Below are 19,223 nucleotides of genomic sequence, written 5' to 3'. Positions count from 1 at the left end.
GGGTACTGGATTACATCGGTTTAAATTTCATTTTGGATAGTAATGCATTCGGATTCAGAATAGAATTGTTGTAGTTTGTATTGAATAACTGAGCTTTAGGAATTAGGAATGGTACTGTACTAGCTTGAAGCTCTGGGAATTATTTGAGTAAGAAATCCGACTCAGCATTGAAAACATGCGACTCGGTGTTGTTTGAGTACGAGATGGGTTCCGTTCTGCAGATGCTTTGACTTAGATGTGTACGAGATGGGTTATGTAGATGTTTTGTATAAGATTTTAGTACTACACAGGATGTGAGGAAGAAGAGTTGAAGTCATTAGCAATGCTGTCTTAAATCTGTCAAATTTTGCCATGGCATGGATTGTCTTTAGCTTATTCAAGTCACAAGGCTTGTTTACGTTTTGTTATAAATAATACAAACTGTTGCGTTTTTGCTCTAACATGGTTCATTAGTTAATTTTTCAGTACAGCAGATGAACCTTTAAGGGAAGTATGTGAGAGTTTTTTCTCGTTGCATGTTTAGTTTGTAGATCCAGATACTTTGAACTAAGGTGTCATTGTTTTCTTCGCTAGTAACTATGTACTATAGTTGCTGGAAATTTCAATTATGCCAAGTATGTGTGCCAAAAATATAATCTGAAATTTCAATTATGCCAAGTATGTGTGCCAATTATGTCATGTTCTTATTTTTATTTTTATTTGTATGTAGAAATGGCAAGGGGAAGCTCAAAGAAAGGTGATATGTTGCCTCCTAGGCCGCCTATGCGTTGAGCTTGAGCTTGAAGACTTGGAAGATTTTATTTGTGCAAGACATGAAGTGATGAAACCTTGAAGGTTTATTTGACTTGTGTGATGTTTAAATTTGGACTTTTTGAAGACTTAAACTTTGATGTTTAATTTGGACTTTTTGAAGACTTAAACTTGATTGATGATTGATTCTATTTCTAGTTGGACTTTAAGTTTTATGAGACTTTTAGTTTTATGAGACTTTATACGTAGAGATGGAAACATGTCATATTTTCTATTTCTATATTATGTTGTGCTTGTTTTGCATTTTTTGGAGGAAAAAAAAAAAAAAAACCGAAAAAAAGCCGAAACCGAACCGAAAAAAAAACCGAACCGAAAAAAACCGAAAAAAATTTGGGCCGAACCGAACCGAACCGAAATTTCGGTTTTGGCAAAAAACCGAACCGATAAGAACCGAACCCAGCCCTACTCCCAACCACCTCCCTCTCCTCCACTTTCTTCACCTCCCCTCCCATCCAAAAACGAACCCCACCCCCACCTTCCCGAGCCCTTTCTACTCTTCACCCCCACCCCCTTTCCCCCCGCACCCACCCTCGCACACGCACCTACCCTCCCTCCGCACCCACCCTCTTCCCTCCTCTACACACCCCACTCCTTAAATCCACACCCATTCCTCCCATTTTCACCTCACGAACCCGGCGATGGCGGCGTAGACAGGATTTGGGTTTTTTTTTTGGGTTGAAGGTAGGGGGTTGGGGGAAGAAGATAGGGAAGTAGGATGGGGGAAAAGACAAACTAAATGTTTTTTTTTTTTTTGAGTTGCAAGGGAAAAAAGATGAAGATGGGGGAGACGAGATGAGGATGAGGAGGGGGAAGACGAACTGAAGAGCATTTTTTTTTCCTGGGTTGCAAGGGGAAAAAGATGAAGATGGAGGAGGAGGAGGAGGAGGAGGAGGAGGGGAAGGAGGTGCGTCTACGTGGGTTGTGGAGGGATAAGGTTTATGGGTTTGGGTGTTGCAGGGAGGTGTGTTTCAGCTTTTATTTTTATTTAGAAGATTCAGGTTTTTTTTTATAAAAAATTAAAAAAAAAAAATTTTGCCACGTGGCACAAATGTGGCAGCCACTTCAGCGCTTAACAGATCAATTGATAGAAAATGTAACGGAGATATTATTTTGAAATAAAATAGTATGTGAGGTATGAAAGTGAAATGTTTTAAAGATGTTGTATGAGATTGTAATAGACCTCAAATCTGAAGGGTATTATGTAATTTACCCTTAAATATAATTAATAATTAGTCGCAGGAAATCCTCCTAGGTTTTACTGATCAGCATGTGCCTTTTTCTAGGTAATTGTTTATTAAAACCGACTTTTGGCGCCAATTCTGGACACCTTACTGACAAATATGGATTCTCTACTCTCTTTAATCTAAATCATTTTAAAAATGTTTAGTATTTATCTTTATTTGTAAGTGAAAAATTTTAGATTCGATTCTCGTAAAAAAAGATTTGAATCATATTATTGTTAGTTCATTGTAAGGGTAAGTGTAAGATCCCACATCGTCCAGGGGTGAGGATCCTGCAAGCCTTATATGTATATTCCCATCTCTACCTAGCACGAAGTCTTTTGGGAGTTCATTGGCTTCGGATTTCATCGGAACTCCGAAGTTAAGCGAGCTCGCACGAGAGCAATCCCATGATAGGTGACCCACTGGGAAGTTCTCGTGTGAGTTCCCAGAAACAAAACCGTGAGGGTGTGGTCAGGGCCCAAAGCGAATAATATCATGTTACGGTGGAGTCAAGCCGGGGATAGGTGGTGGCTGGTCCAGGATGTGACAGTAAGCCAACTCCCCTCACTTAGCATATATAATATTATTTGTTTAAAAAAAAAGGTAATACGGAAGATCAAAATTTTAAACTAAATTTGTAAACTAAATGATGTGTCACAGATAATAAATAAGCACATTAATCAACGCTTAAGTAATAATTTAATCATTAACAACCATATCATTAGATTTACAATTTTAATTTAAAAAATTTAATCTCCCTACTATTAAAAAAAAAAAGAATTAAAGTTGTGCCACAAATTTAATAAGCTTTACTTTTTTTTATTGTTTTTGCTCAACAACCTTTCCTCTTTTCCACGAATTTTCATTGGTGATTCAATTGGGTTTGAATAAAAGAAATAAAAAAATAAAAAAAGACTGATTAAATATGTGACAGAAGTTTAAATGATTAGATTCCTTTTGAATGGTCTACAGATTTAAGAAGGAATGTGACTTTACGGAAAGATTCTCATAAACAGAAGTTATTAGATTTCCTTGGTCTTCCTTCCTTCTCTCTCTTGTATGTGTGTGTAATACTTAAGGTTGAGCTAGGGTTGAGATTAGGGTTTTATCAATGGTATCACCCGTATTGAATTCTGGATTCCCTTCCTTGCGCGCTCGCCAATCCGCTGCCACTTGCGACTCTGCCATGGAAACTCGCGTTGCTTCCTTGGAGGCTATCATCGCCTCTTTACCTTCCCTCATCGCCACTGCGATCGACAATGCCTTCGAAAAGGCCTTCACCAAGGCCTTCGAAAAGGCCTTCACCAAAGCCTTCGATGCCTCTCTTGAAAAGTTTCGTCGGGAAATGCTCTCTCGAGGTGCCGGGGAAGGCATCTCTGCCCCTCTTGCCGGCGATCATCATGCTTCTCCTGCAACTGATCCGATCCAGCTACCTCGGAGCCCAATCTGTGCTGAAGGAGCCCAATCGCGTATCTCCGACGACCAACTGGGTCGGATCGACCTGGATGAGGAGGACAACTTTGATTGTGTATCGGAGCTTCTGGAATCCGTCGACAAGGTAACCGACGACGATGATTCCGATGACGTTGTGTTGATTAGTGAGGTCAACTCAAAGCCTAGCCAAAAGTCTTCGAAACGGACGGTGGCGGATGATGACGATGATTGTGTGGTCTTGGACGGCGACCCGGATAAGCCCGTTTCGGTGGTGGAGGATTCGGGTAGCGGCTCCGACGAGTTGATTGTGGTTGGGGAAACGGGGCAGGTATAAATTCGACCTGGTTTTGGTTTATGTACGATTTGCATTGTTTGGTTGGTTTAGTTTACCTGAATTGGAAGTTAGAGAAAGATAACTAAATGCTTTGGAAGTTTTTTTTATTGTTGGTTTGATTAGAGAATTTAAAGAAATTTAATTTCAACTGAAGGGTTGCGGTTATCGTATCTTAATAATTTTTCGACTTGTGCTTAACTCTGTTTGGTTGTCATGAAAACGTAGCAAGCTGATTAGTTGAGGCATTAAGTTTTGGGTTAGGCTAATGATATTGTTGTCATATGAAAGAGGAACAATCCAAGACTTGTTTTTCTACTTTTCGCGACTAACTTTCTCGTAAGGGAGAGTTGATTGTGGATGCATCGGAATGATTTACACATATTTCAAATTTTGCCCCGTTGTCTGCGAGCATGAACTTTGGTCTTTCTGGATGATATTGTTTTTCAGACATTGTTATCTTGATATTCTTGTTTTATGGTAAAAGTGAAAACCTGTTTCTTGCTTTTTGGTGACCTTGATATTGAAGTTCAATGGGTTTGAAGAAGTTCCCTTTGAATTTTTGGTCTTGTTTGCTTGCTTGGCCACTTATTTATGTTAAACTTGTTTCTCATAATACAGGACCGTAGCACCATACATTGTCTAACCCCTTAATTTTCGTATTAGTTGGATAGTGGACGCACCGTTTGCTTTTCCATCTTAATTGATCTTACATTATTTCTTTGGTTGCAGGTAGCATGTAGAGACTACCCTCATCCACGACATCTTTGTGCCAAATTCCCTTTCAAAACTACCCGGCCCGAGAACCACTGTAAACTTGTGAGTTGACTCTTTTGCTTATAGAATTTCCATCAAATACTGTTTTATTGCCTGAGTTTGACAATATACCACTGCGATGTCTTTTTTTTTTTTTTTTTTCCTTCTAAAATGCAGTGTCATTGTTATGTCTGTGACTCGCCGGCGCCATGTGTACATTGGACCTTTAATCATTGTTATGCCACGGATGAAGAAGAGCTATATAGAAAATGGAGAAAAATATTCAAGACACTGAAAATTGGTCAGAATTCTAGCCAGGAAGTTAGCCAGCAACAGCCTCCGCTTCAGCAACCTCCCATTCAGCAACCTTTGTTTCAGCAGCCGTCTCCTATCCAGTGTCGCTGGTTATGAATCCCATTCGCTTTTGAAACGAAAAAATCTGTTTGACACGACTTGTGATTGACTTGTGATTCGGCAAAATAAGGCTGGTTGTGAGGAGCGTTGGTAGTATATAGGTGTTTGAAGTAGTGTACAAGGTATCCCTGCTTGAAGATGCAGTACAGAGGCAGGTTGTTTCCCAAGTCTACTGGTTAATTATTATTTCTGGGTTTCCCATATGCTTGAAATCATGGGGTACTTCATTCCTGCATACTGTTTTTTTTTTCCTGCTCTTTTGGGTTCCCAAAGAAAATCGAAAATGACAAGTTTTTTTTCAAAATGTTGGAAGCACTTTATGGAGAGTAGATGCTTCTTCAGGAGCACCTTGAAGTGCTTTTTTCAGGAAGCATTTTAATATCAACAAAGCATTTTTTAGCGAAAACGTTTACGTGCCGAGTACATAAACAACTTTAAACGACATAAACAACTTTAAACGAGCCATTTGGCCATGCGTGAAGTTGTCCCAACCTCAATGGCCGCACCAAGATGGTTCCGAAGACAAAGCCTACAGAACCACCAAAGACCTTCAAGAGGAGTGTTGGTCGATCGGGATAATGCACTCCAAAGCAAAGTCAGGGTCACACTCCTTGTTGATCATCTGTACAACATTCTTTGCATCAGACTCAAAAATGACTTCATCATATCCCATCTCTCAATGCAAAATTTCATCGCTTCCCGAATGGCCGCAGCTTCAGCCGTTGCTGCACTTGAAAAATGCACATCACCTGAGCCTCCCGCCCACTCCCGCTCGCAATGACACTTTGCACCATGCCGCATCGGTATAAACCTTAACAGTCGCGAACTCCGGTTTCTGCCACGCCACCTTTTGTCCTTTCGCTACCTCCCTCACCGCCGCGCCAAACCTGCACGAAGGGGCAGCCACCTGTAGCTTCGCTCCTCAAAATTCCCCAATGTTCTTCTTCCAGACCTCCAAAATCTCCATCGGATGTCGGTGCACTCCATGAAACACGGCTTCATTTTTGTTCTTCCACAATCTCCATAAACCAAAAACGGAATCTTGTACGATCTCATTTGCATTGTCCATGCTCCTAACTCTATTACAAAAGTTTATATTTTCCTCCCCTTGCATTTAGAGTAGTTTTCGAATAGGTTATGAGGTGTTAATTTTGTCATTCCACTCTTAAAATTTTGTGAACTTATCATTTATGTTGCCACTTCATATTACAGTCTAGTGATATTTCTCTTCACTTGTAAGTGAGAGGTCTTAATTTTGATTTTCGCTAAAGACGAATTTGAACCATATTATTGCTAGCCTATAGTGAGATGAAATCCACCCGGCTTAGTATAGATTGTATCATTTGTTCAAACAACAACAAAGTCTTTTCCCACTAAGTGGGGTCGGCTATGTGAATCCTAGAACGCCATTGCGCTCGGTTTTGTGTCATGTCATTCGTTAGATCCAAGTACTCTATGTCTTTTCTTAGGGTCTCTTCCAAAGTTTTCCTAGGTCTTCCTCTACCCCTTCGGCCCTGAACCTCTGTCCCGTAGTCACATCTTCGAACTGGAGCGTCAGCAGGCCTTCTTTGCACATGTCCAACCCACTCATTCCTAATCTTATCCTTTCTCGTGAGCCCACACCTCCAATGAAGCATCCTCATCTCCGCTACACCCATTTTGTGTACGTGTTGATGATTCACCGCCCAACATTCTGTGCCATACAGCATCGCCGACCTTATTGCCGTCCTATAAAATTTTCCCTTGAGCTTCAGTGGCATACAACGGTTACACAACACGCCGGATGCACTCTTCCACTTCATTCATCCCGCTTGTATTCCATATATTCTGTCTTTGATCGGCTTAGGCGAAAACCTTTAAATTCCAACACTTCTCTCCAAAGGTTAAGCTTCGCATTTACCCCTTCCTGAGTTTCATCTATCAACCCTATATCGTCTGCGTAAAGCATACACCGAGGAATAACATCTTGAATATGTCCTGTTAACTCATCCATTATCAATGCAAAAAGGTAAGGACTTAAGGATTGTTGATGCACAAAATCAGTGAGGACTTTGGTACAACAGAAAGTATTAAGTTTGTGACCTTCGCTGGATTGCTCTGGTCATTAGTGTGGATAAGTATGTAAAAGGATAGAGACAGGAGAGCAAACACAAGATGTATGTGGTTCACCCAGATTGGCTACGTTCACGAAGTAGAGGATTTCTCATTAATTGTGAAGGGTTTACACAAGTATATAGGTTCAAGCTCTCTTTTAGTGGGTACAAGTGAATGATTTAGTACAAATGGCATTAGGAAATATTTTGGGAGAATGATCTCCTTTTATAGAAGAGAGTTTCTAGCCTTGTTCTGACATTGACACGTGTTGTGTTGTGATTGGCTTCCGATGTTGACATGTGTCGCGCTATGATTGGCTTCTGATGTCGACACGTGTCATTCTGTGATTGGCCTCTTGGTTGGAGAGGAAGCTCCTTGGTTAGGGACTTGCAAGATCCAAGCCGCTGAGTAATCACGAAACTTCTAAGTACCGAAGTGTGGTATCGTCTTCACTTGCCTTATTTGTCTCATAGGTAGATGTGTCATCTTCTCTGGAAGTACTCTTCCTCCGTCCAGGGGTGGTATCTTTAACTGGTGGAGATGCATAAGGTAATGTATCAATTTCACTTGAAGCTTACTTGTAATTTCAGGCGTGGTCAAGCGCGATACAAACCATGTAGTAGGAGTCCCCCAAGTCGCAGAGCTAGGGGATCTGCTGAAAGAGGTGACAGACAAGGTAAGCAATCAGAGCTCCAAGCAATCAGTCCCAGATTAGAAGTTTGATTTCGAGTTCCGGCTGATTGTTCTCATTCTCCTTATCTTGCAGGTAACATGAAGGATAAAGAGAAGAAAAGGAAAAGATATGATATGAGATACTTTTGCTTTTGAAGAAATAGCTTTCCACAGGCTTTTTCTTGAACTGGGCTGGAGGGTTTTTTGGTTACCTCCAGAGTATAAGGCTGACTGAAGAATTTGAGGGTCAAAACAAGTCCATCAAATCTAGAGTACGTTCGACCCTGCTGATATGGGATACTTTTGTTGTTGACAAAGTAGTGGAAGTATTGGCACGTGTTCTGTTACGCTTGTCTCCACATGCTTCCTTTTATCATTCTCATTGGCCCTATTTGTTCCTCCGGCATATGTGGTATCTTCTCTGGAAGCATAAGATGTTGAAGATGAGTACTCGAGAGTAATGCCAGGTAAGTAATCAGGTAAGGGGTTCCAGGCAGTCAGTTCCTGATTGGAAGCTTGATTCCAAGTGCTGACTGATTGCTCTTTTTCTCATTGTCTTGTAGGTAAGAACAAGGCCAAAGGAAAAGACAGGGAAAAAGCATGATATGAGATACTCTTGCTTTTAACCCTGATGATATGAGATATTCTTGCTCTGGTGTAGCTTGTTTGCAGAGGTATTATCGGGGGGAAAGAAAACTGAGTATTTCGAGAGGCTTCGTTGGGAGTGCCCTCTCAGATATGAGGAAGGGTTGAGCATTTTTACAGGTCTGCTTGTCCGTTGAGGATGGAGGTCGATATATATAGGAGTCTCCGTAACAACAAGTAGTAATGCTATTCCTTTACCCTTCTTGGTCATAGTACTGTAGTGGGAGTTGCCCACTTCACGTGTTTTAACTCTGTTAGAGCACTTTGAAAAAGTGGTCTATGGTATCTGGAAAGCTGATGTTGCGTGTGAAGATTACAGACAAGCTTTATCCAAGGAGATCTGGCTTTCGAAGTTGAGAAAGCGATGCCTCTTCGGTTTTCAAACAAGCGATCCTTTCGGGGATCTGGCTCTCGAGATTCGAAGAACGGTGCCTCTTCGATTTTTGAGAAAGCAATCCTGCTGGGAGTCTGGCTCGGCTCTCGAGATTCGGAGGGCGGTGCCTCTTCGAATTTGGAGCAAGCAATCTTGTTGGGAGTGTTTTCTGGAATGTGAGTAAAGGTTGGGCATTTTTGCTAGTCTACCTTGCCACGGAGCACAGAGGTTGAGACATAGGGACTTTCCAATTATCCAGCAGTGGTACTGTTCCTTTACCCTTATGGGTAATAATATGGTAGCTAAACCTTCAAAATTTATGTGTCTAAACTTTGTTAGTGCTGTTTCTTTGCTATTCTTTTACCTTTCTTGGTCATAGCGATGTAGTGGGAGCTGCAAGCTTCACGTGTCTAAACTTTGTCAGAGATCTTTGGCAAAGTTATTTGTGGTACCCATGAGCTGATGTTGCGTGTGGAAAGTGGATGATTGAAAAGTAAGATTCACGTGCTTTCTACTTCACCAGAAATCTTCGACAGATTGCCCGTAATTTCCGCAAAGCTGAGTGTGCATGTGACAAGTGCTGACAAGGCTGAGAAAATAGGTGCCTCTTCGATTTCTGAGATCGGCCCTCGTGGTCTATGAGCAGCCCAGCTTTTGAGAAAGCAAGCGCTTCTTCGATTTTTGAGATCGGCCATTGTGGTCTTTGAGCAGCCCAGCTTTTGAGAAAGTAAACGCCTCTTCGATCTTTAAGATAGTTCATCGTGGTCTCTGAGCAGCCCAGCTTTTGAGAAAGCAAACGCCTATTCGATTTCTGAGCAGGCACTTCTTCGATTTTTGAAGCTCCGTCGAGTGCAGATTTTTATAGAGGCTGACATTAAGTTCCAAAGCACACTTGAATCTCCACCAGTAGAAGCTCATTTCTTGCACTTCTAAGATCTTGATTTGTTCGACCTCTTCTCTTTTCAACACCTTTGAAAATGTCTGGCCCTTCCGACCTTCGTTTTGACTTGAACCTTGGTAAAGAGGCAGCCGCGCCTTCTCCAGACAACATATGGCGCCCATCCTTCTTATCCCCTACTGATTCTCTTACCGTTAGGGATTCCGTGATGAAGAATGATATGACCGCTGCGGTGGTGGCCAGGAACATTCTCACTCCCAAAGATAACAGACTTCTTTCCAAACAGTCTGATGAGTTGGCTGTTAAGGATTTTCTGGCTTTCAATGTTCAATGTGAAGGTTCTATGTCGAATATGGCCCAACGCCTATTTGCTCGAACCCGCCAAGTTGAATCATTGGCGGCTGAAGTGATGAGTCTTATGGCTCGTTTGGTTGTGTTTTTGAAAGAGTCAAAAGCTCTTCCTAATGAGTAAAAGCGCTTTAGTTTTAAAAAATGGTCGTTTGGAAAATATTTTAAAAGTGCTTTTAGTTAGAAGTAGAAGCACTAATAAGCATTTTCTAAAAAGCACCTAGGAGGTGCTTCCTCCTAAAAGTGCTATGCAGAGAAAACAAGGGAAGCACTTTGCTCCCTTTAATGAATTTTTTTCAATTCCCGAATTATCCCTATTTTTTAATTTGCAAAGTCTAAAATGCCATTACACTTGAAAAAAACATCAAAATTGACATCACCAATTTTTTCTAGGTTTGCACGTTAAAAACCTAGAAGTCTTTTATTTTCATAATATTTTGGTGGCTGGAGAAGTCATCTTGGTCTCCATCTCTTCCTCTCCATCTTCCCCAAATCTCTTTGCATCTCCATCACCTAAAATTCTTGTGGAGGTATGTTTGCTATTTCTTATCTTAAAATTTGTATGTAGTGTGTGAATTTGATTGTTGATATGTTATTTTTATCAAAATTGTTGTGATTTTTGAACTACACGAAAATAATTTTAGGGTTTAGTGATCGTTCATTGACATTCCAATGGTATTTTCTGCATTTTTTTCACGATATTTCTAATTTTCCTGATTCATTCTCTGATGCCCTTGAGGTTGACGATTCATGACTTTGCACATCCCATCCCATGTAAGTAGATACGTGTGACACAGAACGTTCATGTTGTACGTATTACATGGACACCATCATATCATGAATGAAACCAAGCATTCGAACGCTGAAAGACCGACGATGAACAATAACTTGCAGATTTGATGCCGAGATTTGATGTCGTATTAACGATTGTAGATACTACTAATAGCAAATTAACTTCCAATGACAACAGAAAGCAACACTAATGAATTTATTGTTAATGGTTACATATCCTGCATTATATATACAAATACTAGATACATATGCAATGGTGTACTGCATTATTATATATAACAACAGTGTACTGCATTATTATATATAACAAATACTAGATACATATGCAATGGTGTACTGCATTATTATATATAACCACGGTGTACTGCATTATTATATATAACAAATACATACGCACTGCAGTTTTGGAAGCAACGGTGTACTGCATTATTATATATAACAAATACTAGTTACAAATCTTGCATTATTGCTTTTAATTTACTTTTGTGTTGTTAGCTAGGACGTAAGTAGTGGTATATGCTCTTATTATGTGCTATGGTTTTTTTTCCACTTCTCTTTATAGATATGTCTAAGAATATAGTTAAAGATATGCAAGATCGTGGAGAAGGTAACGAAAAAAAGAGCAAGGCAATATGGGATGATGCAAGTGTTGAGATATTTATAAGTGTTTGTGTAGCTGAGACATTAGCTGGAAATCAAACAGGTGGTCATCTTATTAGAATTGGATGGAAAAATGTTATTAAAAAATTTAATGACCTTACTCAAAGGTCATATGTTCATAAACAACTCAAGAACAAATGGACTGCACTTAAGAAAGAATGGCAATTGTGGGCATCATTAGTTGGAAAAGAGACTGGCTTAGGATGGGATCTTGTGAAGCAAACTATCATTGCAAGTGATGAGTGGTGGGAGAAAAAAGTGAAGGTGAGAAATTATTATCTCATATCCATGGAAATCTAACTTCATATTTATGTTCTTTTATCATAATTTGTTAATTGCAGTTGGTCATATTTCAGGAGAATTCTGAAGTTGCAAAATATCGAAATAGTGGATTGAAAAATGTTGACCAACTGGACATTTTGTTTAAAGAAGGAGCTGTTACAGGTGTAGGTGCATGACCACCCTCACAAGGGTTGATGAGTAATAATGTCCAAAAAGCTCCAACATGCGAACAAAATGACGGTCAAGATGATTTGGAGAATGACATAGATAATAATGAGGGGCTTGACGACATAGCCGATGCTGAGACACCTTCCCCTGCTCAACCTTCAACACAAGGAAAATGAACAAAAAGAACAAGAGATTCTAAAAGAGTTGGAATTGGGGCCAAGATGATAAAATAATTAGATGGTATTTTAGAAGCTGTAAACAACCGTTCTAAGAGCACAGATAAGCCTGGTTGTAACATTGAGGAAGTGATGCAAATGTTGGAAGGAATGCATGAAGTTGTGAATGATGATGAGCTCTTTATGAAAGCGGCTGATATCTTCACTGAAAGAAAAAATAGAGAGATGTTTGTTGCATTGAAGCAATCTAACCGACAAATCATGTGGCTCAAGAGCAAGAAAATTTGATTCATCACATTTATCTTAGGATTATATTTTTCAACATGTTTTTTTTTTTGGTGGTTGAATAAGTATTTATTATGTAATGGATTGGTTAAACATGTGTGCCTCTAATATCTTTAATTATATGATTTTTTTAGAACTTTATTCAAAATGTGATCTTTATTTTTGCCATGATTATATATTCCTCTCATATTAAAATTTTCTTTTGTGTTTACAGATATGAGTTCTAGCAGCAGTGATAATAGCAATACAAACAACTCTACTGATGGAAGTGATGATGAATTTTATCAACTGGTTTCTGCAAGCTGTGTCACGGCTGTCTCTGAATGGTTAAAGTATGTTGACAAAGAACCTTGTAGGACTTCTTCGTATACGGGATATAGATGGGTAATGGAAGTTTTAAATGGTCATCCTATAAGATGCCATGAACAATTTAGGATGGAACAACATGTTTTTAAGGACTTGTTAGAGACTTGGAAGCGTGATTATGGCTTAAAAAGAATCGGAGATATAACCCTAGAAGAAGCATTAGCAATGTTTCTAAACACATTAGGTCATGGGCACACTAATAGGATGGTCCAAGAAACGTTTCAACACTCTGGAGAAACTGTTTCTAGGTGGTTTGGGATACTATTAGATGTTGTTTCTCGCATGGCTACTGATATTATATGTCCACATGATCCGCAATTCAAGAGAGTATCAAATAAAATTAAGGATGACAATCAGTATTGGCCATATTTTAACGGTTGCATAGGGGCAATTGACAGAACACATGTCCCAGTTGTGGTACCTAGAGAAATGCAAGTGCCATATATAGGTAGAAAAGGAAATACAACTCAAAATGTTATGGTTGTACGTGATTTTAATATGTGTTTCACATTTGTCTGGGCTGGATGGGAGGGTGCTGCTCATGATTCACGTATATTCATGGAGGCCTTGAGAAGACTAGAATTGAAATTTCCTTATCCCCCTTCTGGTTAGTAATCAACCTTAGTCTTATATGAATGTGTTTATTTATTTTTTATCTTAAGAACGCAAAAATCTTTATATTTTTCTTTTCAATTATGGTGTAGGCAAATATTATTTAGTTGATGCTGGATATCCACATATGAATGGATATATTGGACCTTATAAGGGTGAACGATATCATCTTCTTGAATTTCGACGTGGAAGTCAGCCAAGAGGGAAAAAAGAGATATTTAATCAGAGACATTCATCCCTAAGATGCACAATAGAAAGAACTTTTGGTGTTTGGAAAAATAGATGGACAATGATTCGTCTTATGCGTAACTTCCATTTTGAAAAACAGGTACAAATTGTTGTTGCTTCAATGGCCTTACACAATTTTATTAGGAAGCATTCCATGACAGATTAAGAGTTCCAACCTTATGATGATGATGATGAGCTACTTCCACCTGGACATGAGGAAGATCATAGAGATGAAGAAATTGTTGATGAAAATTTTACTCATAGGCGAGAGATGGATGTTGAACGAGAAAGGATTGCTAATCTTCTTATATCTAGTTAATGCTTATGTCACATTTGATTGTCATGCAACTATAACATATCATTTTGTTTTCAAGAAACAAACACATATTCTCAATAAGTATGTATAATTTTGTTAGTGATCATTATTTTTTGTAATTGAATTTTCATCAACTCTTAATCAAATTGTATGCTAATTATATACAAAAAATACTTATGCAAAAATTATTGAGAATTATTAATGAAAGCGCTTTTTCATTTGACAACCAAACACTCTATTTAATATCAAAAACGCTTCTATCCAATACAAAATCGCTTAGTTGGTTGCATGCCAAACAACAAACTACTTCCTCATAGAAGCACTATTGAAAAGTGCTACAAACAAAAAGCGCTAGTGAGTAAAAGCGCTTTATAGAGTAGCACATCCAAACGAGCCCTTAAGCAGGAGATTAGAGGGCTCAAGCATGAGAATAAACAGTTGCACAGGCTCGCACATGACTATGCTACAAACATGAAGAGGAAGCTTGACCAGGTGAAGGAATCTGATGATCAGATTTTACTTGATCATCAGAGGTTTGTGGGTTTGTTCCAAAGACATTTATTGCCTTCGTCTTCTGGGGCTGTACTGCGTAATGAAGCTCTAAATGATCAGCCTCCGATGCCTCTTCCTTTTAGGGTTTTGTCCAGTACTGAGGCTCTAAGTGATCATCCTCCGGTGCCTTCTCTTTCTGGGGCTCTACCGACTGCTGAGACTTCTTCTAAGCAACCTTTGTAAAGGCCCTCTCTTATTTGTTTATTTTGACTCATGTATATGTACATATTTGTAACTTATCGGAGATATCAATAAATAAGCTTTGCTTTATTTCAACGTATTGTGTTAAATACACCAAAGCCTTCTTCACTAAATTCTTTGAATTTTTCTTTTGTTGAAGCTTGTATGTTGAAGCTTTGTGAGTGAAGCATGTAGGTTGAGGTAGTGTTCCCTTAATTTCTCGAGTGAGGAAAACTTCTCAATTGGAGACTTGAAAAATCCAAGTCACTGAGTAGGGTCGGCTATATGAATCTTAGAACACCATTGTGCTCGGTCTTGTGTCATGTCCTCCGTTAGATCCAAGTACTCTAAGTCTTTTCTTAGAGTCTCTTCCAAATTTTTCATAGGTCTTCCTCTACCCCTTCGGCCCTGAACCTCTATCCCGTAGTCGCATCTTCTAACCGGAACGTCAGTAGGCATTCTTTGCACATGTCCAAACCACCGTAACCAATTTTCTCTCAGCTTTCCTACAATTTCGGCTACTCCTACTTTACCTCGGATATCCTCATTCCTAATCTTATCCTTTCTCGTGTGCCCACACATCCAACGAAGCATCCTCATCTCCGCTACACCCATTTTGTGTACGTGTTGATGCTTCACCGCTCAACATTCTGTGCCATACAGCATCGCTGACCTTATTGCCGTCCTATAAAATTTTCCCTTGAGCTTTAGTGGCATACGGCGGTCACACAACACGCCGGATGCACTCTTCCACTTCATCCATCCAGCTTGTATTCTATGGTTGAGATCTCCATCTAATTCTCCATTCTTTAGCAAGATAGATCTTAGGTAGTGAAAGCAGTCGCTCTTTGGTATTTCCTGATCTCCAATCCTCACCCCTAACTCATTTTGGCCTCCATTTGCACTGAACTTGCACTCCATATATTCTGTCTTTGATCGGTTTAGGCGAAGACCTTTAGATTCCAACACTTCTCTCCAAAGGTTAAGCTTCACATTTACCCCTTTCTGAGTTTCATCTATTAACACTATATCGTTTACGAAAAGCATACACCAAGGAATATCATCTTGAATATGTCCTGTTAACTCATCCATTACCAACGCAAAAAGGTAAGGATTTAAGGATGAGCCTTGATGTACTCCTATAGTTATGGGGAAGCTTTCAGTTTGTCCTTCATGAGTTCTTACGGCAGTCTTTGCTCCTTCATACATATCTTTTATAGCTTGGATATATGCTACTCGTACTCCTTTCTTCTCCAAAATCTTCTAGATAATGTCTCTTGGGACCCTATCATACGCTTTTTCCAAATCTATAAAGACCATGTGTAAATCCTTTTTCCCCTCTCTATATCTTTCCATCAATCTTCGTAAGAGATAAATTGCCTCCATGGTTGAGTGTCCTGGCATGAACCCGAATTGGTTGTTCGAAACCCGTGTCTCTTGCCTCAATCTATGCTCAATGACTCTCTCCCAAAGCTTCATTGTATGACTTATTAGCTTAATACCCCTATAGTTCATGCAATTTTGTACGTCGCCCTTATTCTTGTAGATAGGCAACAAAGTGCTCTTTCGCCACTCATTTGGCATCTTCTTCGTTTTCAAAATCCTATTGAAAATGTCAGTGAGCCATGATATACCTGTCTCTCCCAAGACTTTCCACACTTCGATTGGTATATCATCTGGGCCTACTGCTTTTCTATGCTTCATCTTCTTCAAAGCTACAACCACTTCTTCCTTCCTGATTCGACGATAAAATGAGTAGTTTCTACACTCTTCTGAGTTACTCAACTCCTCTAAAGAAGTACTCCTTTCATGTCCTTCATTAAAAAGATTATGAAAATAACCTCTCCATCTGTCTTTGACCGCGTTCTTTGTAGCAAAAACTTTTCCATCCTCATCCTTGATGCACCTCACTTGGTTTAGGTCCATTGTCTTCTTTTCCCTTGCTCTAGCTAGTTTATAGATATCCAACTGTCCTTCTTTGGTATCTAGTCGCTTATACATATCGTCATAAGCCATTAACTTAGCTTCTCTCACAGCTTTCTTCGCCTCTTGCTTCGCTCTTCTATACCTTTCACCATTTTCATCGGTCCTATCCTTGTATAAGGCTTTACAATATTCCTTCTTAGCCTTCACCTTTGTTTGTACCTCATCATTCCACCACCAAGATTCCTTTTGGTGTGGAGCAAAGCCCTTGGACTCTCCTAATACCTCTTTTGCTACTTTTCGGATACAACTAGCCATGAAATCCCACCTTTGGCTAGCTTCTCCCTCTCTATCCCACACACATTGGGTGATTACTTTCTCTTTGAAAATGGCTTGTTTTTCTCCTTTTAGATTCCACCATCTAGTCCTTGGGCACTTCCAAGTCTTGTTCTTTTTTCTCACTCTTTTGATATGTACATTCATCACCAACAAGCGATGTTGATTAGCCAAGCTTTCTCTCGGTATAACTTTGCAATCTTTACAAGTTATACGATCCCTTTTCCTCATTAGAAGAAAATCTATTTGTGTTTTTGACGACCCACTCTTGTTTGTGATCACATGTTCTTCTCTCTTCTTAAAGAAGGTGTTGGCTAAGAAGAGATCATATGCCATTGCAAAATCCAAGATAGCTTCCCCATCCTCGTTTCTCTCCCCAAAACCATGGCCACCATGAAAACCTCCATAGTTGCCTGTCTCCTTGCCCACGTGTCTATTTAAATCTCCTCGTATAAATAACTTCTCCGTCTGAGCAATTCCTTGCACCAAGTCTCCAAGGTCTTCCCAAAATTTCTCATTCGAACTTGTATCCAACCCTACTTGAGGTGCGTACGCACTAATCACATTGATGAGTTCTTGTCCTATTACAATCTTGACTGCCATGATTCTATCTCCTACCCTCTTGACATCTACAACATCTTGTGTCATGGTCTTGTCCACGATGATGCCAACACCGTTTCTTGTTCTATTTGTGCCCGAATACCAAAGTTTAAACCCTGAGTTTTCTAGATCCTTTGCCTTAAAACCAACCCACTTAGTTTCTTGTAGGCACATAATATTTATCCTTCTCCTCACCATAACTTCCACTACTTCCATAGATTTTCCCGTTAGGGTTCCTATATTCCGCGTTCCTAAACGCATTCTATTCTCTTGAACTCTACCCTTCTGTCCTAGCTTCTTCAACCTCCCCCGTCTAATAGGATCAAAATACTTCTTTTGTGTGTCCTATGTAAAGTTGATAGGAGCATATGCTCCCAAACAACTTTGAATGGAGTCGTTCGAAAAGAAGTTTCTATGGCCCCTTGCTCATTTAACACTGCATCCGGGTGCCGATGGAGATACAGCGACCCTTGCTCACTTATCACTGTGCTCGGGCCACATAGCGTGTCACTTACGGGTGACGCCCTAGCTTTAGCGCGATTTTATTCTGGATTCATTTTCATAAGGATTCGACGTAAACTAGGAGTGTCGGCTGTCAACTACCTGACGCCCTCCCCCTCCTCCTTTATCCGGGCTTGGGACCGGCAATGTAAGATAAACTTACACAGGCGGAGTTAGATTGTATCATTTGTTCAAAAAAGAAAAAATAATTATCATCTATGCTTTATGTTTGTTTGATTATTTGAATCTTACTTATAATTGATCAAGCGACAGATATGAAACTCGTTTATAGGCTGTATAGAAGGTCATATTTGCAGCATTGCTGTCAAACTATGCAGTGGGTTATCATTTGGGATACAAAATATAAATTTATGAGAAGTCAAAACTTAATGACGATTATTTTTTGTTTATGTGGTGCAAATGCAGTTTCTACGTCATTTGAAAAATAGGCCACATACCATTCATGTCATCTATTTATTAGGTCGTCTCTGATACAAAACTATATATTACTAATACTAGACATATATTCTAATATTTGAGTAAAAAAATAGTGGTAGGTTTGAGTTTTTCTGATTTTCTTTCAATGCACAAACACAAGTCTTTAAACTTATTTTGAGTTTTATGGTTCGAATCTATGCGTTGGAGAAGAAGACTTCGGAAATGCAGTGTGAGATATTTAGAGAGACGAGTTATTGTCTCACTCTTAATCACATTGATATTGTTCCAAGTTAACCACATATTGTTAGGTGTTTAGTTTATCACAAAATACCTTAGTGTATTAGGAGTGGAACTATACACATATATTTTATTTTATTTTCTAAATTTCCCAATGTGGCCTCATATTTAACACGCCCCCTCATGGGAGACCATCATATGGCTACCATATAGTGAGCCACATGTGCAACCAATCTCACATCGGAGATTAGGCTTGAAAGCATGATGTTACATTGAACTCGGTAACTTGAGCACAACACGGACCCACATGACCCATAATCAAACCCGTTCTTCCATGTTAGGTCTTTGGAGAGATGGACCATTGGTCCACTCCTAACCACACCTATATTCTCCCAACTTAACAACCTATTGTTAGGTGTTGAGTTTATCACAAAAGGCATTTGATGTTATTATGGCTAGAATTATATGCTTATATATTGTATTTTATTTTCTCAATTCCCGATGTGGGACTTATATCCAACATGGAGATGGTTGTAGACTTGGAGCCAAAACTTAAATCTTATTTTTCTTGGT

At 39.4% G+C, this 19,223-nt stretch overlaps 2 protein-coding genes and 1 long non-coding RNA gene across 3 annotated transcripts; all 3 read left to right on the top strand.

Annotated features, from left to right (window-relative positions):
* Positions 1–2,981: 2,981 nt before the first annotated feature.
* Positions 2,982–5,180, top strand: LOC103445462 (RPM1 interacting protein 13-like). Its single transcript, XM_008384477.4, has 3 exons — positions 2,982–3,795; positions 4,531–4,617; positions 4,732–5,180. Exons 1-3 carry the CDS (start codon positions 3,145–3,147, stop codon positions 4,963–4,965), a joined length of 972 nt encoding a protein of 323 aa, XP_008382699.1. The 5' UTR covers positions 2,982–3,144; the 3' UTR covers positions 4,966–5,180.
* Positions 5,181–11,354: 6,174 nt separating this feature from the next.
* LOC114827437 (L10-interacting MYB domain-containing protein-like) lies at positions 11,355–11,908 on the top strand. Its single transcript, XM_070806315.1, has 2 exons — positions 11,355–11,714; positions 11,792–11,908. Exons 1-2 carry the CDS (start codon positions 11,355–11,357, stop codon positions 11,906–11,908), a joined length of 477 nt encoding a protein of 158 aa, XP_070662416.1.
* A 689-nt stretch (positions 11,909–12,597) lies between these two features.
* On the top strand, positions 12,598–13,989 carry LOC114825523 (uncharacterized). Its single transcript, XR_011572416.1, has 2 exons — positions 12,598–13,334; positions 13,432–13,989. It is a non-coding gene; the product is annotated as an uncharacterized lncRNA (long non-coding RNA).
* The last annotated feature ends 5,234 nt before the right edge of the window (positions 13,990–19,223 follow it).

Source organism: Malus domestica, chromosome 10 (genome assembly GCF_042453785.1).
Source record: "Malus domestica chromosome 10, GDT2T_hap1".
NCBI lineage: Eukaryota > Viridiplantae > Streptophyta > Magnoliopsida > Rosales > Rosaceae > Malus > Malus domestica.
The sequence above is the reverse complement of the archived record's forward strand: the minus strand, read 5'-3'. Positions and strand labels throughout refer to the sequence as shown.

Excerpts from the sequence above, each read along its gene's own strand:
- LOC103445462 (XM_008384477.4), top strand. The coding sequence starts at position 3,145 with ATGGTATCACCCGTATTGAATTCTGGATTCCCTTCCTTGCGCGCTCGC. Across the intron at positions 3,796-4,530 it reads TGGTTGGGGAAACGGGGCAG|GTAGCATGTAGAGACTACCC; the intron begins GTATAAATTCGA and ends CTTTGGTTGCAG. Across the intron at positions 4,618-4,731 it reads CCGAGAACCACTGTAAACTT|TGTCATTGTTATGTCTGTGA; the intron begins GTGAGTTGACTC and ends TCTAAAATGCAG.
- LOC114827437 (XM_070806315.1), top strand. The coding sequence starts at position 11,355 with ATGTCTAAGAATATAGTTAAAGATATGCAAGATCGTGGAGAAGGTAAC. Across the intron at positions 11,715-11,791 it reads GGTGGGAGAAAAAAGTGAAG|TTGGTCATATTTCAGGAGAA; the intron begins GTGAGAAATTAT and ends TGTTAATTGCAG.